Source organism: Poromitra crassiceps, assembly GCF_964638095.1.
Source record: "Poromitra crassiceps genome assembly, chromosome: 3".
NCBI classification, from domain to species: domain Eukaryota; kingdom Metazoa; phylum Chordata; class Actinopteri; order Beryciformes; family Melamphaidae; genus Poromitra; species Poromitra crassiceps.
The window spans coordinates 48,352,595-48,377,718 of NC_139625.1; the positions used below are offsets into that span (position 1 = coordinate 48,352,595).

Here is a 25,124-nt window from a genome sequence, read left to right on the forward strand (position 1 = left end):
TTGTGATTTTGGGCTAAGCTTAATTGTTTCCATGGTAACGTGCTTGACTTTTAAATTGATAGGTTTGTTAGATTAGAATGTAATCCATTAACCATTTTAGATTTAAAGCATAACATATTTTTGTTGAACTATGAAGCTTTTCCAAAAACAACAAAAGTTTTTTTTTTTTTTTTCCTGAAAACTTTTCGCAGACCCCCTGGCAAAGTGCCACGGACCCCTGGGGGTCCCGGACCCCCATTTGAGAACCACTGCTTTAAATGATAGTATTAATCGGTTAATGTTGAAACGGTTGGTTATCGGTTAAACGATTATCGGTTGACATCCCTAATACTGAGGTCATGAATCCAGTGAGAAGTAGGCTCATTTTCCCATTGACTTCTATACAATCAGAGTTCTTTTTGCAGCCATAGACTGTATAAACGAGTGAGTTATATACATACAGTTGTCATGGGGAAATTAATTAGCTACAAAGACTAAAACCATTTTTCAGACTCAAACTCTGGGCCTCGACACTCGACTTGGACTTGATATAGTGACTTCACTACAACAGGAGTGATTTAAACATGAAAGTGGTTCAATCAATGTCACACATGGTAAAGTCATGTTTGACAAGTCAGAAGCAAGTCTGACAAGTCTTTCAATTTGGCGGGTTATTTCAATTTGGCGGTTTATGATGGGCAGTTTTGCCACTTACATTTTTTGCAAGTATTTGACAATTTATAGATTCTGCTTTCATTCATCCTACACATACTCTTTCTGTTTTTTCTCTCCTCATGTTATGCTGTATGTTATATCTCATGTGTTTGTTATAAAGGTGGAAGCTTCTTATAAGCCTTCTGGGCTTTTTGCCTCTTCCTGCACTGTATATTATTTTCCTTACTGTACAGTTGTCATTATTGTGTTTTTTATCTTGTTTTTATACTGTGCAAATAAACAAACTCTAATAAACAAACTCTAAGGGCCCTATCGTCGCAATGGCGGTAGTTTTGCGTTAGCGACCGTTTTGCGCTGGAATAGCGCCGCGCAAAGCTCTAATTGTGGGCGTGTCGGCCCAATGCGCTTCGCGTCATCTCGGCGCAAACCGCCATAGGCGTGTTTATGCCCAAAACAGTATTCACAAGTGTGAGATCACTCCCCTTAAAAGCCACACCGCCATCACGTCTGTGACAGCAGCTTCTTTCTTGTTGAGTGCAAGCAGAGGGACAGAGTGAGAGAGAGAGAGAAAAGGGAGAGAGAGAGAGAGAGAGAGAATTGGAAGATGAACCAGTTTGGATTCGTAACGAAAATTTATGCTGATGGAACGATCCATTTGAAACACACCAAAGGGGGTACGGTGGCGCAGTCGGTAGCGCTGTCGCCTCACAGCTAGAAGGTCCTGAGTTCGATTCTCGCCTGGGACGCTGTGGGTGCTGGAGTTGTGACCCCCCCATATCTTCAGTGCCTACTGCCCAGGTGGGCTATCTCGTCGAAAGGGCCTTTCTGTGTGGAGTTTGCATGTTCTCCCCGTACCCCCCAGGCAGAGCCAGATTAACACCCCCAGGGGCCCCGGGGCACTGAATCTCCCAGGGGCCCCCCTACCCATCGTCCGGATGTTTGGATGTTTTTTCGCCATATTTAGAGGAATATCTCATTTTAAATTAACCTTAGTATACTGTTATGTCATTATTCAGTTTCTCAGATTCAGTTTCTCACTCACTCATAGGCGATTCTAGGCTTTGCAAACAGGTAGCACCAGCAGGATAAAAATATTAGTGTGACTGGGGGGTTTCTAGGGGGGGCTATGCCCCCCTGGACAAAGACATTTTGTACATTTTAAAGTAAAATGCATGAATCTGATGCACTCTGAGAGCAAAAGGAAGAGGCTAATCTTCACATTAATATCCTCTTCACTGTGCTGTGGCTTTACAATGATGAAAAAATTATTGACATTACATTTCCAATACAAAACAGCAGAGGGTGCCGCAGCACCACAAGCACCCCCGCTTCCCGCGCCCCTGGTCACCACTTGCCCACAGGCATCCAATGAGACTAAATCATCAGACCTAATCTTCTTGGAAACACATTTTATTTTGTCCTGATTGGTCTTAGATTTGTGTCATAGTTCTGTGGAGCCCAACATGAGCCCGACCAAAAAAAAAAAAAAAAAATTTTTGGAGGGCCCCTTCACCCCGAGGGCCCCGGGGCACCTGCCCCGGTTGCCCTATGGTTAATCCGGCCTTGCCCCCAGGGGGTTTCTCCGTACATAACCCCCCACTAAAAACATGCAGAAGATCGTCATCTGACCAGTGACGACAACATCTGAAGTTGGTCCAATGATGGTCCAATGATGGTCCCCGGGCGCTGAAAAGAAAAAGCGACCACTGCTCCTGGCCTGCCCCCCGGAGGAAAGGACAAGCCTGGATGGGTCAAATGCAGAGGACATATTTCACCGGCCACCATCAGCATGAGTGTGTGTTGTGGCCGCATGCATGTGTTGTAGTGTGTTTGTGTGACAATAAAGACGGGCTTCCGTCTGAAATCGTGTTTTTAAGGGCCGCTGCGCAGTTACGCAGTGAATATCCCCATTATGTCCCAAAGCGTGTGCTTACTGTAATTAGTCGTTTCGTTCATATAGGCCAGGGGTGGGCAATTATTTTTCATGGGGGGCCACATGAGAAACCCAGATTGTTGCCGGGGGCCGAACAAATATTGTCATGCCGTAACCCATGGATGGGTAACTTTGATGATAGAGAGGGCCACAAAAAATGTCCTCGCTACCAGGTTTTGCTGAGGACCAAACGGCGCCAGCGTGAAAGATTTGGTGCATTTGAAGCCACGTTTAGAGGAATAACTAATTTTAAATTAACAGTTGTGATGTCATTATTCAGTCTTAACTCATTGAGTGCCATGGACGAACATGTTCGTCAATTGGTTTAGTAATGTAGAGTGCCAAGGACGAACATGTTCGTCAATTGCGTTTTTTGACGGTGGGACGTTGATCAAAGCCTTCTGTATCTCCTGTACAAATATTGTAGCTATTGGGTGTGTATAACCTATTTTACCAGGCAATTAGAATTTCCACTAGCCAAAATGTTTTTCTTGAAATAAATCAGAATATGAGTGTGTTAATTTAAGCATAAGTATCAGTAAGTGGCCCGGGATGATCAAAGCCTGTGTTGCGGGTCACACGAACAAAAATGCAGTCTTGAAGCTAAATAAATCCAAAACCAATGAGTTAATTATTTAAATTTCTAATTCAATGTAGCCTTTTAGTCATAAAGATTATTGAAAGATATTCCATATTCCAGACTGAAATGCTATAACAGAAGTGGAGTATTGGCCAGAATGACATGAACATTTGGACACTTATTCAGCGGGTATCTTGCATGTTGCGTTCAGGTGCACTGTGTAAAAAAAAAGAAAAAAAGAAAATTGCAATTCCATCGCGGGCCACACAGGTGGCGCTCGTGGGCCGCATCCGGCCCGCGGGCCGTAGTTTGCCCATGTATGATATAGGCTATAACATACACATTTAAAAATATTTGTTTCTTTAATAGAGTAGGGATGTGTGAGATTTTAATTCTAGCCTATTTCAATACCCTATACCAGAATTGTCTACTCGGGTTAAGCTATTGTTGCATGGTGCAATTGCAGGGAGAGAGGTTACTGTATAGCCTACTGGCCAGTGTTGTGCCAAAAAGTGATTTGCTGCCAAAAACTGATTTCACTCCGCGGGACTGCGCACAGCGCTGCCTCAGTGCCTCTACCCACCCTGTGAGCCCCATGACCGGTCCCAGACACCCAGTGCACTGACCCACCCCCAACACCCAGCCTACCTACCCGGCCCAGCTCCCACCTTCTCCGGGGAGACCCCCCTCCAGGACCCGGCACACTAGCCGGACCTGCCCACACTTATGCACCCCTCCCCGGGCTACACACAGACTCCCGCCCCACCAGACCCTCGTTCCCCTGGTAATCCAATTAAAAACGCAAATAATTTTTTGGTCTCCCCCGGAGGTGGGTTTTCCCGGAGAATGTGGGCTCACAGGGTGGGTAGAGACAGCGCTGTGCGCAGTCCCACAGAGCGAAATCAGTTTCTGGCAGCAAATCACTTTTTGGCACAAAACCATGACAAACAAATTCTCATTTTTACAATAAAAATCAACGTGGCATTCTGAGGAGGGAAGAGTCAAGAGTGTGTCCGCGCGCGAGGTGTTGGAGAGAGAGTGACATCGTGCCGTGCGTAATGTATCCAAGCGAGGATTTCCTGCACTGTGCAGAGAATACTGTGTGCGCTCACCCGCTAAGACCTGCTATTTGGTGGCGTTAAAATTGAGAGCACCCAAGGCCAACACATTGCGCTGGAGCGCTCAAACTCATTTTGGCACGGGCAATGCCCAAACCTCTGTTTACGCTCGGAACATAGCGACGGTATCTTTGCCAGAGCGCAAAATGACACTTGCGGGGAGGCAGATGATAGGCTAAGAGGCGCACGGACATGCCTGGGCCACGCCTATACCTGTGTATGCGCTTAGATTCCAGCGCAAAACTGGATGGTGGAGGTAGACGATAGCTTAAGACACAGGGAAGATAGCATAAGAGGCGCGCAAACGGCAGCGCAAACGATAGTGCCGTATGACGATAGGGCCCTAAGTCTGAAGTCAAAGTTTTCATCTGCTATCATCATTATCCTAAACTGAAAACTTACTCTCCTCTCTCCTCCTCCCTCCTCCCCCCTCCTCTCCTCTTTCTCCTCTCCTTTCCTCTCCTCTAACCCTCTCCTCTCCCGTCTCTCCTCTCCCCCTCTCCTCTTCTCTCTCTTCCTCTACTTTCCTCCCCTCTCCTCTCCTCTCCCCCTCCCCTTTCCTATCTCCTCTCCTCTCCCCCTCTCCTCTCTCCTCTCCTCTCCCACTCCCCTCTCCTTGTTTCCTCTCCTCAGGTCATGTCGGCAGGGAGGAGTGCTGAAGGGAGGGAGGTGCAGATTCCCCTCCAGCAGGTGGCGCCCTCCCTGGCCGCGCCCCTCTCCCTTGCCGTACCGCTTGCTCCGCCCCCTCTCCGCCAAACCAATCCCTGGCCTCCCAGCGACCCCAGCTCTCCACAAGGTAAAGAGCTCAGCCAATTGGTTGTTTTGTTGTTGTTGTTGTTGTTGTTGTTTTTTTTGGGGGGGGGGGTTCATCTTTATTCCACAGTTCAAATTCACTACGAAACCAACCCCCGTAATTGTGTCCCTGAAATGTCCTTAAAAGCCCCTCCAGTCAGTTTTTCTACCTGTGTAACGTTGGTGTTCCACACACGAGAGTGCGCTTTTTAATCGCACGTCATCATTTGCACCAAAGAACTTAGATTAATAGGAACCAAAGGCTAATAGCTTGTTCCACTACTGCAGCATAATGACTGCAGCGTTTTTGTAAAGAAAAAAAGCAGACAGCTTCGCCTCTTGTCTTCATTAAACTCTTCTTTGTCTGCGCTCACAGCAGAAATACCAGAAACAGTATGCCGCCATGACAGTCTCCCTGCATCTCAGTAAAAAAACATTACTTTAGAAGCCACAATATTGTTATAATAATATCAACAACCGGAAAGAGTGTGACTCGAACTGGTTAACAGTTATATCAAATTGGTCATTCAATGGTGTTTTACGCCCACGTATTGTAACTAACGTAGCTAACAGCTAGGTAATGCCAGAGGCTAACGCTAGTTTTTTACTGTAAATACTGTATTATCTGTCTATCAGATGTCAGACCATCATTATGTCTGATGTCATAACCTGTTTTAGCAACATCTTATTTTTTATTACGTAGACAAAATGAGCTTATTTGTCACACAAAAAAGTGAGCAGTGTGGCTAATCAACAGACCAGGTCATGACTCACCAACACATTAAAAATGCCAAAATACACTGAGGGGGCCTTTAATTTCTTATTATATAAACTTTTATTTTAATTAATTATCCATTAAAAATGCCATACCTTAAGGATAGTGCCATGAGGTTTGGGATTTATTCATGGGGTGATTTGTGGAGACACTAGACTTGAAGGGGATTTTCATGTCCTTTCTGCAGGTTTACAGGTTACAGTAGGTGTGTAACGACTAGTTGTTAGTGGAAAGTTCCCGTCTCTGAATTTGACATTAAATCAGAAAGTAAGCAGCCAAACATTAACAACCCATACCTCATTTTAAGGTGATTTTGGATGAATAAGGATGTCATGAGACAAAGGTCCTGGGTCAGATTCGAACCCAGGACATTTAGTCCAGGCATTTTACGCAAATATGTGGGTCAACCTCACACTAATTGCAACAAAACCAAACTCAACTGATTTTGTATCCTCAATATGTCCTCAATGAAGGAAAAAAAGTGTTAAGGAAATGTATGAAGGGAAAGTTTTGAAAATGACCTAAATATGATGGTAGCCTATGGAAGCCTATGGAAGCCTTTTTTTTTTTTTTTTTTTAATGTGCCATAAATCTCATCACTTATATCCTGTATGTGTTTTTTGCTTCAAGGAGGGAAAAAAAAAAAAAAAAAAAAAAAGTTAATAAATAAACGTTTTTGGTAGCATCATATGGGTTATTTTCAAAAATTTCCCTTCATACATTTCCTTAACACTTTTTTTCCTTCATTGAGGACATATTGAGGATACAAAATCTGTTGAGTTTGGTTTTGTTGCAATTAGTGTGAGGTCAAGTGACATTTTTACTGGACTAATTGCGTTTACATGGCACACACCAGGGCAGATGATCAGCAGACCAGTCCCTGAGTATGTTTACATGGACGGCAATAATTAGATCTTAGACAAAGTATCGTTTTAGCATCGTATTGGACAAATCTAAAACAATATCCATTCCTATTTGGGCACGGTCCAAAGAAGTTTTGTTTAAAGAAGTAAAAAGAGCGTTACAATAATTTAAAGGCCCATTCCGTCAATTCTCACTCTTACTGACGCCGGTGGCCGTTAGAGTAATTGCAGGCAGCGTGTGAACGAGCTGACGCGCGGGCACCATACTCGCACGCGCACAAGCAGTTGCCTGGCAACAGCAGAGGTGTTGGTTTGCTATGTAATGTTAACTCATAAACGTCACTTGAAAACTGCAACCTGGACAATTTATCGGTCAGATCAGCCTCGAGATGCCCAGGAAGGATTCTGGATGAATTAGGGGACGTTATTGTGGCATGTTTGGTCGTGTTTTGGCTTGCGTTATTTGCTGCGGGGAAGTGGATACTCATGTTAGCACAAGCCAGGAAATAGCCTGTATGTACGGTACCGTCTAATGCCTGCAGTTGACCAAACTGAACAATCAAAAAATGTTTCATAAGTATAACAGTAACGTTAGGCATATTTACGGCTGTTACATTCATTATCCACACAATACGGTAACGTTATTAGTGGGGCTGGTGGTAATTTCTATAAATGTAAATTAATATTAGTTAGCCGCGATTAGCATCAAGCTACGTTACTATGTGCAGTCCCACTGCAGCTAACTGCAGTCAGAGCCTTCTCCCCCGGTACGTCTTGACCAAACTGAACAGTCAAACAATGTACCGTAAGCATAACAGACATTAGGCATTAGGCAGACGTTAGGCATATTTCCGACTGTTAGATTCATTATCAACACAAGACAGTAACGTTATTAGTGGGGCTGGTGGTCATTTCTATAAATATAGCTAAATCTATAGACCAAATCACCGGGATGTTTACATTTACTTCCGGGTACCCCTGAGGTCCACACATTATAATGGCGGTGGACGGCACAAACTGACATGTTGAAGACAAAAACAGACAAAGAAGACAAAAATGGTTCGTCCGTGTTGTGTTGTTGTTTAATATCATTCATAACAACACTTTCACTAACGTTAGTGGAGACCAGACTAGCTAATTTACCTGTTGGACCAGACTAGAAGCTAAATTAAATTGACCTGGCGTCAGTAGCTCTGTCTGTACCAGGCTCTTTCTCGCCGAGAAGAGCCTGGTGACGCGAGGTTACTCTGTCTGTAACGTAAAAAAACAGCGAGTTTGACAGACAAACAAACTTTATTAGCTAGCTAACACTACATAAAACAAACACAGAAGAAAGGCTAGATACGTCGGACAAGCATGTTTACCAACCGTTTAACCATTTAAATTGAAAGTAGTCGGCCGAAAACAACGAGAGGGTTTGACAGCATTTATATGACAACACGCACATTTAAACCTGCCGCCTTTCCCAAGTGGTACCCGGAAGTAAATTTGTTTACATGGTGACGTCACGGTGATTTGGTCTATTAGTTAGCCGTGTATAGCATCAAGCTAACGTTATGGTTATAATAGGCACTCACCACCGCAGCTAACTGCAGTCAAACAATAATATTCCATGATTATAAGCATAACGGTAGTAACGTTAGGGTTGCATTACTTCACACAAGACGGTAATGTTAGCAGAGTGTCTGACCAGGTGGTCAGATACTTGTACTACGGAGTGACAATAAAAATCTTGAATCTTGAAAATCCATTAGCAAGCAGCTAACGTTATCTGGTCAAAACCACATTACAGTAGCTACAAGCAGCAAGTTCCCTTCAAGGACCGAAAACACAGTCCTGACTCTAGTTTCCCCCCGATGTCGGTCACATTGCTGCTGTCTGGTTAGACGGGCTTCATTAGATAAATATTTATTTATTTATTTAGTGTGGACTTTTTCTGGAGTCTGTGTTTCCTTTTGCTAGCAGCTAGCGACGAACGTAACGTTAGCCAATGCCATTTCCTGTTAGCCATCTAGGACAAGAGGCAAGCTCGTGAACGCGCGAGACGTCACATCCTCTAGCTGTGGCGGGAAATGAACCCCTTCGAAACTGCGGTTTTTCCATGTATCTTCTGAACGGCTGGTCGGAGAGAAACGCCCCTGGTCGCCATTTTTAAGTCACGTCAAGGCGCATTCACTCATTGCCAATAATAAACACTTTGTGTACATTTATTTCTCGCCAGAACCGACGGAATGGGCCTTTAAAGCGAAATAAATAAAAGCATGAATAATCATCTCCCTTTCAACCTAGGACACAACAGATCTTAGTTTAGCGATGCTACTCAGTTAGAAAAAAACATGAGCGTGAGCTGGCTGACATGATTATGGAAAGACGGGGATTGGTCAAAGATGACACCTACATTCGGTAGTTTCTGTTGAACACAAACGCTTAACGAGCTGATGCACAGGTAACCAACAGTAACCAACAACACAGAACACTCTGAGCTCACTGACCTAAAAATGGTGTGAAAGTGAAAGCAATAGAATGAATTGTGACCTCAATGAAACATGACTCATAGTGACAAAGTCGTCATGGCATTTAGTGACATTCACAACGTGAGAGGAGGCCGTGCAGAGAAACACAGCAACCAGCAACTTTCCTGTTTTCGGACTGACTCTGCTTTTTTGAAAAACAGTCTAGAGCTGCAATGATAAAGCGATTTGTCGTTCGACAGAAAATTAATCGACAGCTATTTTTATAATCGATTAATTGTTTTGAGTAATTTTTTAAGAGAAACAAAAACAAAAATTCTCTGATTCCAGCTTGTTAAATGTGAATATTTTCAGGTTTCTTTACTCCTCTATGACAGTAAACTGAATATCTTTGGGTTGTGGATAAAACAAGACATTTGAGGACGTCATCATGGACTTTGGGAAACACTGATCGATATTTTTCACCATTTTGTGACATTTTATAGACCAAACAACTAATCGATTAATCGAGAAAATAATCTACAAATTAATCAACAATGTAAATAATCGAGTGTAACATTTAACCAAAGGAGCAGTCTGCCTTTTTATCGAGATAAGACCAAACCTGGATATGAAGAAAGCATTCGATGCAGCGAATCGGCAAGTCTGTCAGTGGATAATTTATCAGCTGATGGAGTCAAATGGATGGAATTTTACATAACTCAAAGGAAGCACTGTACCAAAATAAAAATATAATGTCAGCATTCTCCAGTGCTTCTGGAATTCCCCAAGGATCTGTGTTGGGGCCCTTTTATGTATTATTTACATACATTATTTGCTCTTTGTAGTCCCAGAAATTGTTCTGCACATGTATGCAGATGATACAGTCTTATACCTCCATGCTGAGAAAAAGGAATCCTACCTGATCTCAATTCGATACTTTTCCATCTGCATATTCAGAAATCTGCAGAAGATTCAGAATGGGATACACAATAATTGGTAGTGAGTACAGCAGAGAGTGTTGAAGGTCATAGCATGCTTATGACATCTCACATGTGGCTTTGACTTAAAACCAAACATTTTGCCCAATTCATAGAAAATGCAGTACCAAGATGTATATTGTGTATGGCCGTTCAGCCTAAAAATACCGAGATATGATTTTGGTCCATATCGCCCAGCCCTAGTCATAGGCCTAGAGCAGTGGGACTCACCCTTGCACTACTCAGGAGCCACATTAACAACAAATATTTTTGAAAGAGCCACAATCCAAAAACGTCCCTTTCCTCCTGAAACCAGTTGGGTTCTGTTTGAGTCTCTCCAGCTCTTCAGCCCTGAGCTCTCCACCTTTCAGGAAGTCAGTACTGAACCTTGGGTGCTTTGTTTTGTAGTGGCGCTGGAAATGTATCATTTTCAATTGTGAAATGACGTTATCACAAAGCAGCCAGATGCATTTTCCCAAACACATGGACACAAAGAAAAACTTGAGTTCCCAGTGCTCTTTAAATGTTTGATTCTCCTCTTCATATTTGTATTTCTTACGTTCTTTAGCAATTTTAGGTTCGTGCTGAGCTAGTTTTCCCAGTGTGATGCAGTTTGCAGTTTGCACAAACGGAGCGCAAGACCTGAGTTAAATTGTGATTGGTTGTTCAGATTGTTGAGGCGTTGGGGCGTAATAGATTGATGTGAAGGTAAGAGAATGTTTGCTATCTTACCCAGCTGCGTCCTCTCTGACAGACCTGTGGTGTTGTTTGGTGTGCAGGAGTCCCTCAGGGCTGTGAGCGGGGCTTCCTGCCTCTCCATGGAGGCTTCACAGATCACTTTGTAGAAAGTCCAGAGGCCAAGTACTGCTGTGAGGCCTGCCGGCTGGTGCTGTGCCAGCCCAGACAGACCGAGTGTGGACACCGCTTCTGCCAGAGCTGCATCTCCGACATCCTGAGGTGAGACAGACGGCACGTGGAGAGGCAGGTGAGGTAGACAGGCAGACAGACAGGTAGAGAGACAGACGGGTAGAATTAGGGATGCACCGACATCAAAATTTTGGCGGACACAATAACCGATATTAACATTGCTGCTATGGCCGATAACCAATATTTGCCGATGTTGATATGATCTGTATAAAAACCAGTTTCTATGATAATAAAAAAATATATGTACTGAAAAACACATGTAAACACTGTGAATTTGAAAAAGTAACGTCTTTCTTAATTTCCCCAAAATTTAGAAAAGCCCATAAATCATAGATTTGCCGCATTTCTTCCTCTCAATTTGAACATTTTGGCCGATACCGATAACCGATATGAACATTGCTTTTATTTTGCTGATCGGGCTGATACAAATACCGATATGATTGCCGATATATGGTGCGTCCCTAGGTAGAATGAGGAGGAAGCAGATCTGAGGTCAGTTTTGAGGGAATGGGATGGGATGAAGTCAGATGACGATGATGAAGATGATGTGTCCTAACTTTGTTTTCAGTTCAGTTTTAGAAACTTCTACGTCTGTAGAAATGTTGAATCAGTTACTAAAAAACCTCCTCTCCTCTCTCCTTGTCTTTTCTCCTCCTCAGTCATCCTAACCCAGTGTGTCCAGCAGACATGGAGCCGCTGTTTAAAGATAAGGTATGAAGGAACCTCGATTTAAAATAAATGGGTGACACCTGGAATGTCAATGAGATTTGGATATTGTCTGCGCGAGTCTGTGGCAAAGGATTATGGGCTTTAACAGTATAGACCAGTGCTGCTGTTTTACCATATTACTGTTCAATCAGCTCTCAGACCAAAGCTAGCGGTCTAAATTAGACTCACAAGTCTCTAAACACTTCACTCAACTAGGCACTGAGGACAATCTCCCAGCTTTCGTTGTAAAAAATTGGTGGAATGAATTAGAGCGTGTAAAAAAAGACTGCTTTGCAGAACCAATCCGAAGTCTTTAGGGCGGAGCTTCATATTTGGGCCGTGATATGCAAAAGTGGTGTGTTTGTTTTGGTTGTTATTGTTTTTTTCCCCCCTTTATTCATTCAGGGGAGTCTCACTGAGAGCAATGCTCTCTTTTTCAGGAGTGCCCTGTTCACATTCACGCACACATTCATACCTGGAAGCTGACCAGTACAACCACAGTCTGATCTGCTGGCCACTGAGCAGCTCCACTGGAGCGGTTGGGGTTACGGGCCTTGCTCAAGGGCACATCGGTGGTGGTAATGAGGCAAGCGCTGCCTTTTCAATTTCCCCACCCAGATTTATCCTGCCGGTCCCGGGATTGAACCGACGACCTTCCGGTCACAAGCTCGCTTCTCTAACCTTTAGGCCAGTGGTTCCCAAAGTGGGGGTCGGGACCCACCGATGGGTGGGTCGCGAGATGATTTTGTGTGAAATTGACCTAAATAATGTGTGAAGTACAGAATGTGTGAAATACAATGTAAAAACTGTTAAAAACAGCACATTTTAACCGTAATTGTTAGGTTTTGTTTGTTTTGTTTACTCTATTTCGTGCATGTCCACACACCTTTGTATGCTTCAACCACTTCCAGGGATAGTGGGGGTCGCGAGCCTCTGGTACCGTTATTTATAAGGCATGGAAATTGGTTAGATCAATGGAGGGCTGAACCAAACTAACTCACCTCTTGCTTCAATTCAGGGGAACCCTGACTTCCCTCCAGGTCTTAATGACCTTGGTTTTAACATTTGAAAGGATAGGGGGCTACTAGTATTAGGAGATTTATTTGATGGCCCTACCCTGATGTCCTTTAACCAGTTACAGCAAAAATATAATTTGTCACACCAAAATTTCTTTCGGTTTCTGCAGGTGAGGGACGTCATACTCCGGCGTACAACATTAACAACAAATATAGAAGCCTCTGATTCAAGATTCAAGATTTTTATTGTCACTCCGTAGTACAAGTATCACATGTGAAATTCTTGTGCTGTAGGCTCCGTTACAACATAGTGCAAAAAATAAATAAAAGATATATAAATAAAAAACAAGAGGCAACGAGCAATAGAGCAGTAAGACACGCCACAGACAGTGGCGTATTCACTGCCCATAGTGCAAATGGCATGAACATACTTTAAACATAATTAAACATAATAACATTCTGTTAGGTGCAAATAGCGTATACCTAATTAAACATACTATTGAACATTAGTCATACATAATGGTAGCATCTACAGTGTGGTACAGTACGGCTACTACACTATTTTTATATGTTAAGGAGGCTCGTGGCCTGTGAGAAGAAACTGTCCCTCAAGCGATTTGTGCGTGCTCTTGGGACCCTGTATCTCCTCCCTGAGGGTAGCAGGGAGAACAGACTGTTGTGGGGGTGGTTTGTGTCTTTGATGATCTTCAGGGACCTCCTGAGGCACCGCTGGTTGTACAGATCTTGCAGTTCTGGCAGCTCAAAATCCTGTTACGTGCTGGGCCGCGCGCCTCACCCTTCTTAGCACCCTGCGGTCCATGGTGGTGCAGTTCCCGTACCAGGTGGAGAAGCAGCCAGTCAGCAGGCTTTCAATGGTGCCTCTGTAGAAGTCCCTGAGGATTTTGGCCTTAGCCCGAATTTCTTCATGCGCCTGAGTCCGTGTAGTCGCTGTTGGGCCTTTTTGACAACAGTGGCGGTGTGGTTGGCCCATGTCAGGTCCTGGTGGATATTGACTCCCAGGTACTTGAAGCTGTCCACCCTTTCCACCACTGTGCCATTGATGGTGATTGGGGGGTGTGTGCCCCCCCCCCCACCCCCCCCCCCCTTCTGTAGTCTACAATGACCTCCTTTGTCTTGGAGACGTTCAGAGAGAGGTGGTTGTCCTGACACCATTGTTCCAGGGCCTCCACCTCCTTTCTGTAGGCTGTCTCGTCGCTCCTGGAGATCCACCCCACGATCGCTGTGTCGTCTGCAAACTTCACGATGGTGTTCGAAGTTTGAGTCGCCACGCAGTCGTGGGTGTAGAGGTCATACCAGAAGGGGCTGGAGACGCACCCCTGTGGCGCTCCTATGCTGATGGTCAGTGCCCGAGGTCGAAAGGGTACTCTTACTTGGCCCAAGTAAAGGTTTTATTAGTTTTCTTTATAGCTTATTAAGGTCTACCTCTACTCTGAACACCCTGGCCACCAAGCAGACATGGGAGAGGGACCTTGAGGTGGAGATTGATGATGAGGACTGGTGTGATATATTTGATAATGCCAAAAGAATTTATGTGTGCAACAGACTGTGGTTGATGCAGCAAAGAACTATACATAGATTGCAAATATCACCCAGCCTTCATCATAAAATGAATGCTAGCCTGTCTCCCCTCTGCCTTAAGTGTAAGATAGAGGTGGGCGATTACTGTCACTGCATATGGTCATGTCCTAAGATAGAACGATACTGGTCAGACATAGTGCAGCAGTTGAGTGTCATTTTTGGTGTGGATTTGGACCCGGACCCTGTCAGCCTTATTCTTGGTCTTCCCCATAAGAAACTCGTTTATAAACATCACAAACGGCTATTTAATTTATTAACTTTTGCTGCTAGAAAAAATATTCTTTTATTTTGGATTAAAGACAAACCTCCAACAAAGAGGAACTGGGACCAGATAATTGTGCAGCTTATGCCTCTGGAGTTCATGACATGTATGCTGCACTCAACAACCGATGTCTTTTATAAAGTGTGGGAGCCTTATTTGAAATATATTGACCCTAACCTAGCAGAGACACTGACTATAGGATACCTCAACCGAAGTGATATTGACACCTGATTATTGCCTTTTTGCCTTGTACATCTAATTTAATTTAATTTATTTTCTTGTATTCTCACTCATTTGTCCATCCTTTCCTTTACTGTTGTCCACATCTATGTTTTTGCTAACTTGTGAAGTGTCTGAGCTGCCCTGTCTTTTTTTTGTTTTTGTTTTTGTCGTTGTCTTGTCTTGTAAAATTTAAAAATTGAATAAAAATATTATTGAAAAAAAACAACACTACAAGTAGGGACAAGTTAACACCGTCTGTCACTGTTCGTTGTTCTTTATTATGACTTGGCAAAGTCTACATAAAATATTCTGTCAGGTTCAGCAAAGCACCGTGTTTGTTGTTGGAGTTTTCTGTCTGTCTCCCTGATCATCACAGGGCAGCCACCCAGCTGCAGGCATGTCCGTCTGGGCTAAACGGTGCTCCAGTCCCGCTTCTCGCAGCTCCTCTTCCAGACTCGTTTGTGTGATTCAACAACGCGATATTCGGCCTCGTATCATGAAACTAGTTTTCTTCCAAATATACTGATATTTTAAATATTTTAAACCTGTTGCAAGCATAATGAGAAACGTGTGCACAGTTTACACAGCCCCAGGATGCAAAGCGGCGTTAGTTGTCGTGGTAACCTAATGTAACACAGCTCTCAAGAGCAGCAGGCCACAATCGACCAACATGGTGTGTGCGAGCTACCGGTAGACCGCGATCGACGTATTGGCCAGCCCTGTCCTACACACTGAAAATGTCAAGTTTTCACAAATGATTGTGCAATAAAGCAGGCCTGCTTGCTACTTTCAGTGGATGGTTGTAAAGATAACAGAGCCTTTTCCCCCCGCTAGACCAGAGTGAGAGTAAGAGGAGCCAGACACTCTCCTGTGCTGGTACAGCGCAGGATAGTCTGGCAAGCGAGACTAGTTCTAAATAGACAGTGGTGTACTGCTTTGTTGCAGATCTTTCGGGACGTGTGCTGCCACAGAGAGATCATGGCCCTGAAGGTTTTCTGTCGTAGCAAAGCCAACGGCTGCCAGGAGCTGATGAGCCTGCAACAGGTCCCGGTGAGGAGAAACTCACAGCACAATAATATTACTAACATGTTATTATACCATTACTAACATGTTATTATACCATTACTAAGTTACTAACATGTTATTATACCATTACTAACATGTTACATTACTAACATGTTACCATTATTAACATGCTAGTATACCTCTATTTTAACTTTATCAACATGTTATTATAGCATTACTAACATGATGTTATACTTTTACTAACATGCTATTATACCTCTATTATATCTTTATCAACATGTTATTTACCATTACTCACATGTTATTACACCATTACTAACATGTTGTTATACCTCTAATATATCTTTATTAACAGCAGGTTCCAGTGAGGAGAAATTAACATTAATTCATATTATCACTTTAAACTGATCTATCTTATATTAAACATCACTGAACGATCCATCATTAATATTAACACCTTAATACCATAACAGAGTCCAGCTGATCTCAGGTCTGTTATCTCTCTGTCTGTCTCTACATGTCTGTCTTTCTGTCTGTCTCTGCAGGACCATCTAAATGTGTGTCTGTACTTTGAGGTTCCCTGTCCACTGGGGAAATGTAAAGAGAGGATGATGAGGAAGGAAATCCCCGACCATCTGAGCTGGAAATGTAAACACCGCGAGGCGAGCTGCGAGTTCTGCAAGACCAAGATGGCACTGACCGACCTACAGGTAACTACTGACAGACCTACAGGTAACTACTGACAGACCTACAGGTAACTGCTGACCGACCTACAGGTAACTACTGACCGACCTACAGGTAACTACTGACAGACCTACAGGTAAATACTGACAGACCTACAGGTAAATACTGACAGACCTACAGGTAACTACTGACCGACCTACAGGTAAATACTGACAGACCTACAGGTAAATACTGACAGACCTACAGGTAAATACTGACAGGCCTACAGGGAACTACTGACAGACCTACAGGTACTGACAGACCTACAGGTAACTGACAGGAATTTGGAATCGTAATGGAATCGCAATCTGGGTTTTCGGACACTAAATTTGTCAATTACAGAGGTTCAGCCAGGATATCTTTGGATTGAGCTCCTGCAGTAGAAGAGGTTTCGTACCTCACTGGTCCCCCAGCTCACTGAGGAAACCACCTCATTCTAAGGGAAAGTCCAAATATTTGGACTTGCATAAATTGTCCCACGACTTAAATGGCCTTATTTGGCTATTTCCTGTTGTCCAATCATCATAAGCTTAGCATTACTGGATTTGATTAATGTGTCCAGATATGTCACGGGGAAGTTGAGTAAAACCAGTATGCCCAGTAGTTCCGTATTTCAGGGTAACCACGCTGGAAAAGTCCCCTGACCCTGCGAGACAGTAAAAGTGACTAGCACTGAATGATCATTATTATTATTATTATTATTATTATTATTATTATTATTATTATTATTATTATTATCATTATCAGTAAACACATTACAAAATATACAAGGAATGCAAAACAAGAAGGTCACTGATCAGATTTAGATAAAACCTAGAGACGGTGCGTCTTGTTGCTGATTGGCTCATTTCTGTGCTTGTGGCTGTTTGTTCAGCACTTAGTAACTTCTGTTTTGAAAGTGCAATATATATATATATATATATATATATATATATATAAAACAAAAGAAGGTACCACCGCACACTGAAGTCAGGATTTAACTGAGATTTATTCAGCAAACGACGCGTTTCGCTGTAGCAGCTTCATCAGGTTTGCTCATACAACCATGAGGGCCCAGGTGAGCCTAAGTAGTAACAGGACCTAATTGGTCACATGACCAATTAGGAAATCACAATTTTTTTCGGTTTACAGGTTGCAGAAATATACATAATATCATAGTCAACAAAGTAAATACAATATCACAAAAGGAATGGCGATATATAATAAGTTAAAAAGCAAGGACATAAGCTAACATTAATATGTAGCACTGTCAGAGTTACAGAAATGAGCAAATTCGAAGGTTGAGCTCAAAATCTATAAAGAATATGAGGACCTATACAATAAGAGTTACAGCAATGCAAGGTTAAACTCCAATTCTATTTAGAAAAAGAGGAACCACAACATTAATCTAAGAGTTACAGCAATGCAAACAGTTACAAGGTTAAGCTCAAATTCTATTTAGAAACGGAGTACCTAACATTAATCTTAGCGTTACAGCAATGCAAACAATTACAAAGATAAGTTCAAATTTTATTTAGAAAAGGACAATAAGAATTACAGCAATTGGCAATAAAGAAGGTTACGCTCCACTTTAGTCTAGAAGTAGAGGACCTGTATCTCCCTCAATTGCTAAAGGGGAGGGGGTGAGTGTCAGGGGGCATAGTGGCTGAATGGCTCATCTCTCCCTAGGACACCAATCTGAGAAGAGAGACAAGAATTAATATAAATCACAAAGTTATACAGTTACAGAAAACAACTAAAATCCTGGGTTTCGTTCAGGCCAAACGGTTCAATTGTATTTAGCTCATGGATTCAGAAGGACTCTCGTCTGAGAAGTTGGTTAACTATGTTACCCCCTCTTGGATTGGGTTGTACTTTTTCAATTCCTATAAATTTGAGAGAGGAGGCTGAACCATGATTTTTTTCTTTGTAATGCCTGGGGATGGAGTAATCCAGGTTGCTGTTCCAAATGGCGGCTTTATGTTCTGCAATTCTCAGCTTGAGAAGGCGTTTTGTCTGGCCTATGTACATAGATCCACAAGGACAAAGTAAGGCATAAATCACATGAGTTGAGAGGCAATTAATAAAATCCTTAATAACATATTTCTTTCCTGAATGGGGATGATTAAATGTCTTAGTATCAAATGTATTTGAACAGTGTGCACATTTACCACATCTGTAATTACCATACACTTGTTGAGCGAGCCAGTTAGTTTGTATGGGCTCTTTATACATGGAGGAAACAACAACATCTCTTACATTTCTGCCCCTTCTAAAACTGAATCGGGGTCTTGAGGAGGACAGGTGGTTCAGGCCTGGGTCACATTCCAAGATATGCCAATGCTTGTTTATAATGTGCTTGACTTGCTTGGAGGCAGTGCAGTATTCAGACACAAAAGTGGTTCTGCTTTCAGTGTGTTGGGGCGGGGGATTGAAGAGCTCCTCCCGATCTCTGCCATTCACTTTTTCAATAGCTTTGTCAATAAGTGTTTGGTCATATCCTCTTTGTCTGAAACGTTGAGCCATTTCTTTAGCCTTAATTTGAAAATCGTCCTCCTTACTGCAAATTCTCCTCAGTCTCACAAACTGACCATAAGGGATGTTGTTAATCATATGGTCAGGATGGAAACTGGTGGAGTGCAAAAAAGTGTTTCTATCGGTTTCCTTTCTATAAATAGATGTCTCCAATAGTCTCCTTTCATTAATAGAAATCAAAAGATCCAGGAAATGAATTTTTTCACAACTAAATTCAATAGTAAAGTGTAAAGTGGGGTAGGTACTATTAATATACCGGTAGTCAGTAAATGCTCTCAATTCCTGTTCAGATATATATATATATATATATATATATATATATATATATATTATTTTTATTTTTATTTTTATTTTTATTTTTATTTTTATTTTTATTTTTATTTTTATTTTTATTTTTTACCTTCTATGAAGCCAGTGTCTATAATACATATTATACATTATAATAATACTTGCTGCCATCATAATGCATTATAAGTATAGTTATTTCTGTATAACAGACTGTTGCTATGCACAACGTTCTGAAAGACTGGAGGACCACATCCAGTCATACCAATCTGCAGAAAGAAGTCCGGTAAATTTAATGGTTAATTTAGCTCAATCTGTGTTTATTTCACAGTAATGACCGGCTCGCTCTACATTATCCCTTACATAACTGTCTATGCACAATTATAACTATACTTATAATGCATTATAATGGCATTATAGAGACTGACCGATACTGGATTTTTGGGGCCGATACCAATATTAGAGAGTAAAAAAAAACAATATATCAATATATTGATATTTCGGCCGATATTCTTATATTATATATAGACATTATATTACACAATTGTTTTGCAATGATCCCTCAAATATCAAACACTTGACAAAGATATGGCTTGACGTGACTTGAGATATGTAATGTAGACAGGGTAACGGTCCGCATCAACAGGGCTGAATCATTGACAGTGGTGGTGTAGTTAGGGATTGTTTGTTGTTGGTCATGATTGACGGTCCGCATCAACAGGGCTGAATCATTGACAGTGGTGGTGTAGTTAGGAATGTCATACCGAACCGACCTGGTTAGCTAGGCTTAGATAGTGAGGTAATATGCAGTTGTGCGGTGGTAGCATGGAGGGGGGTGTTTCCAGGACGCTGGATTACACCGTTAAGCCTTCTTGAGGTGTCGTGGGCCTAACTTAACGAAACGTCGGTGAAGGAAGGTGCCCACTTGAAAACCCCAATGACATGCTTCATACTGCTGTTGGCTAGGGTAGGTAACTGGTGATTTGTGTCTTGTTTATTAGTTTGTTAGCCTGTTAGCTTGTTTTATTCTGGATTGGGCTTCTAAATGTGTTTTTCTTTGGATTTTGGCACAAGGGATAGTAACATCTTGTCCTGTGTATTAATTAATACAATAAACTTTATTGTCCAAAATGACATCACTGCAATGAAACCGTAAACTTCACTGAGAATTTAATAATTATAAATAACTAGAAATACAAAAACACAAATATATATATATTTACATATATATATATATACATATATAACTTGAATTAAGAAAAAGGATCAAATATACACAACATGATGTCTACAACTGTATATATTGTATATATATATATATATATATATATATATATATATATATATATATATCGATCAACTTTCTCTCTATCCCATAACGACCTCCTTGACCCTCTGCAGTCCGGTTTCAAGGCGTCTCACTCTACTGAGACAGCTCTCCTTGCAGTCACAGAGGCCCTTCATACTGCTAAGGCCTCATCCCTCTCCTCTGTCCTTGTCCTCCTTGACCTGTCCGCTGCTTTTGACACAGTCAATCACCAAATCCTTCTCTCTATCCTGTCTGACCTAGGCATCTCTGGATCTGCACACTCCTGGTTTGCTTCCTATCTCTCTAACCGCTCATACCGGGTCTTATGGAGAGGATCTCTCTCCAGATCCTGCCCTCTTACCACCGGTGTCCCCCAGGGCTCTGTCCTGGGCCCCTTGCTTTTCCTTCTCTATATCAGATCTCTCGGTCATGTCATCTCATCTCATGGCTTTTCCTATCACTGCTACACCGATGACACTCAGCTTTACCTTTCCTTCCCCCCCTCAGACACCCAAATCGAGGCACGCTTCTCTGCATGCCTCAAAGACATTGGTGACTGGATGTCTGCCCACCACCACCTTAAGCTCAATCTTGGTAAGACAGAGCTACTCTTCCTCCCAGGGAAAGACTGCCCTCTAGCAGACCTCTCCATCTCCATTGACAATACCACGGTACTTCCCTCCCAAACAGCTAAGAACCTTGGGCTGATCATTGACAACCAGCTGTCTTGCTCTGCCTACTTTGCTGCGACAGCACGCTCCTGTAGGTTCTCCTTGTACAACATCCACAAAATCTGCCCGTTTCTCACAAGGGAAGCGACACAACTCCTGGTCCAGTCACTTATCATCTCCCGTCTGGACTACTGCAACGTGCTTCTGGCCGGCCTTCCTGCCACTGACATCCGTCCGCTTCAGCTCATTCAGAATGCTGCAGCCCGTCTGGTATTCAACAAACCCAAATTCTCTCATGTCACTCCCCTCTTCCGGGACCTTCACTGGCTTCCCATCTCGGCACGCATTAAATCAAAACAATGGTTCTGGCCTACAGGGCAGTACACCAGACAGCTCCTCTGTACTTACAATCTTTGGTCAGGCTCCAAATCTCTCACCGTTCCCTCCGCTCCTCCACCAATGCAGGATGCCTCGCCCCTCCTCCGCTACGGTGGCTCAAAAGTCGCTCATCCCGTCGCTCGTTGTCAGAGTATTGAGACCAGAGAGGCTAAAAGCGCAGTGAGTCAATGCGCTTTTAGCCTCTCTGGTCTTTGGATATTTCGCTCCAGGGACTATGTCCAGACACCAGAGAGGCTAAATAGCACACTGAGTCAGTGCACTTTTAGCCTCTCTGGTCTCAATACTCTGAGCGACTGTTCTCGTCCCTGGCACCTCAATGGTGGAACGAGCTTCCACCTTCGGTCAGGACGGCCGAATCACTGCCAATCTTTCGGAAAAGACTAAAGACACACCTTTTCAGGCTCCATCTGGGCCCTTCTTGAACTAACTTCTTTCTCTCTTAAAACAAAACAAAACGTACTAACTACTTACTATAAACTTAACTTTACCACTATTCCTTCAGAAGTTGTAGTTGTCATAGACTGTGTTGCATAGTTGATTGCTCTATTGCTGACAAGAATGTGTTATTGTAAGTCGCTTTGGATAAAAGCGTCTGCCAAATGACGTAATGTAATGTAATGTATATACATATATATTAATTAATTATTATTATAATGTGTTATAGACACAGGCTTCATAGAAAGTGTTAGTGAAACCCTCTCATTGTGACTAAAGTGATGTTTTAATGTTTCAGAAACACAAAGAGACGGTGTGTCCAGCGTTCCCAGTATCCTGTCCCAACCACTGCTCCTTCTCCTCGCTGCTGAGGAGTGAGGTACGACCCAAACACATGCAGCTTAGCCTCTGTGCAGCCAGGAGCGAGGTATGACCCAAACACATGCCTCTGTGCAGCCAGGTACGACCCAAACACATGCAGCTTAGCCTCTGTGCAGCCAGGAGCGAGGTACGACCCAAACACATGCCTCTGTGCAGCCAGGTACGACCAAAACACATGCAGCTTAGCCTCTGTGCAGCCAGGTATGACCCAAACACATGCAGCTTAGCCTCTGTGCAGCCAGGAGCGAGGTACGACCCAAACACATGCCTCTGTGCAGCCAGGTACGACCCAAACACATGCAGCTTAGCCTCTGTGCAGCCAGGTACGACCCAAACACATGCAGCTTAGCCTCTGTGCAGCCAGGTACGACCCAAACACATGCAGCTTAGCCTCTGTGCAGCCAGGTACGACCCAAACACATGCAGCTTAGCCTCTGTGCAGCCAGGTACGACCCAAACACATGCAGCTTAGCCTCTGTGCAGCCAGGAGCGAGGTACTGTATGACCCAAACACATGCAGCTTAGCCTCTGTGCAGCCAGGGCGCTAGTAAATGCAGTTTTTTAATCGCGGATGTCCTTGGCCAACATTACTGTCTTATGAAAGTTGAAGACCTAAGATCTATTGGCACCAAGCTTGCCATGATACCTTGTCAGGAAGGGGACTAAATAACGCTCCAATTTCAGGCAGAGAGGAAAACTGGCATGGCCATTTTCAAAGGGGTCCCTTGACCTCTCACCTCAAGATATCTGAATGAGAATGGTTCTATGGACAACCATGGAGATCGTGATTCTTCTCTGTTAGAGGCGATGATGATGATGATGATAATAATAATAATAATAATAAAAATAATAATACTATATTTATAGGGATATGATTCAGTTTCAGTTGTTCTACTCAATCTACTGTAGTTTCATACTGCAATCTAGTCTTGTGGGGGACTGATCCACCTTTTATTATAACGGCATGAGAGAGCTGCCGCAGACATTTATAGTTATAGCCATGTGTTCATATAATGTGTAACCAGCACACTAGTCACATGTTAACATGTAACCAGCACACTAGTCACATGTTAACATGTAACCAGCACACTAGTCACATGTTAACATGTAACCAGCACACTAGTCACATGTTAACATGTAACCAGCGCACTAGTCACATGTTAACATGTAACCAGCACACTAGTCACATGTTAACATGTAACAGCACACTAGTCACATGTTAACATGTAACCAGCACACTAGTCACATGTTAACATGTAACCAGCACACTAGTCACATGTTAACATGTAACCAGCACACTAGTCACATGTTAACATGTAACCAGCACACTAGTCACATGTTAACATGTAACAGCACACTAGTCACATGTTAACATGAACTGAGCTGTGTCCATCTGTCTGTATGTCAAACGTTTTTCTCTGGTGATATCTCAGACAAAAATTGGTCCGACTGATGATATCAACCTGACCAGGTGAATAGCTGAATATAGTATAGCATTAGCATTAGCATTAGTATTATTGTTAATATTAGTAGTATTGATGAAGAGTGTGTGGTTTTGTGTGCAGCTGTCCAGTCACCAGCACGACTGTCCCAAAGCTCAGGTGAGCTGCCCCTTCATCCGCTATGGCTGCTCCTACAAGGTACACACTGCTGCTGCTGCACACACACACACACGCACACAGACAGCTAGACATACATACTTGAACGTCAGCTTGACGAGGGGGTTGCAGGGGAGTCCCCAGCAAAATGAGTAAATTGTGTGATTTCACTAGGATTTCAATGACTAGAACAGCGGCTCCCAACCTTTTCCGATTCATGGCCCACCACAAAATCTCAAAAATGTTCGTGGCCCACATCTGAGCGTAAACAGTACGGAGGAAAAAGAGCTGTCCATGAGCACCACACAGAAATCAGAAACAAAGTGAGGGGCTGTCTGCAATAGGCAGAATAATTAATTACAAATGAAATAACTGTATCATAACGCCATAATATCATAACGCCGCGGCATAGCCCTACAGCACGGACCACGTAGCCCTACGGCACACACAGCATAGCCCTACGGCTTGCATGGCGAGGGCTTAAATTTCACTAAAAGGACAGTGTGATACATACAGATCCTTTCCAAAAAATGCGAATATCATGGAAAAGTTATTTTTTTTCCATAATTCCTTTCAAAAAGTGAAACTTTCATAGATTATAGATTCATTACACACAAAGTTAAATATTCCTAGCCTTTATTTGTTTCATTTTTCATAATTTTGGCCAACAGCTCCAGAAAACCCCCAAAACAGTATTTCAAGAAATTAGAATAGTGTGAAGAAAATCAGCAGTTACTTCTCAGTTATGACTGACTCCAGCCTCAGTCCACTCCCTCTGAATCTCCGCCAAATTTTTGAATCGTCTTTGCTTGACAATCCGCTGAAGCCCATGGTCATCCATGGTATTTCCATGATATTCTAATTCTTTGGAAAGGATCTGTATATCTGTATGGCCGGTTGGTAT

The 25,124-nt window shown here is 42.8% G+C and overlaps 1 protein-coding gene across 1 annotated transcript in view; it reads left to right on the plus strand.

Moving 5' to 3' along the window:
* Window positions 1-4,921: 4,921 nt before the first annotated feature.
* The window catches only part of traf3 (TNF receptor-associated factor 3), a gene marked incomplete at its 5' end in the record, with an annotated part of 61,295 nt that continues 41,092 nt past the window's right edge, over window positions 4,922-25,124 (plus strand). The window contains 7 exons of the mRNA XM_083634227.1: window positions 4,922-5,081; window positions 10,925-11,102; window positions 11,732-11,783; window positions 15,825-15,929; window positions 16,451-16,615; window positions 22,540-22,620; window positions 24,188-24,262. Coding sequence (XP_083490353.1) covers window positions 4,922-5,081; window positions 10,925-11,102; window positions 11,732-11,783; window positions 15,825-15,929; window positions 16,451-16,615; window positions 22,540-22,620; window positions 24,188-24,262 — 816 coding nt within the window. The remainder of the gene's footprint in view (window positions 5,082-10,924; window positions 11,103-11,731; window positions 11,784-15,824; window positions 15,930-16,450; window positions 16,616-22,539; window positions 22,621-24,187; window positions 24,263-25,124) is intronic.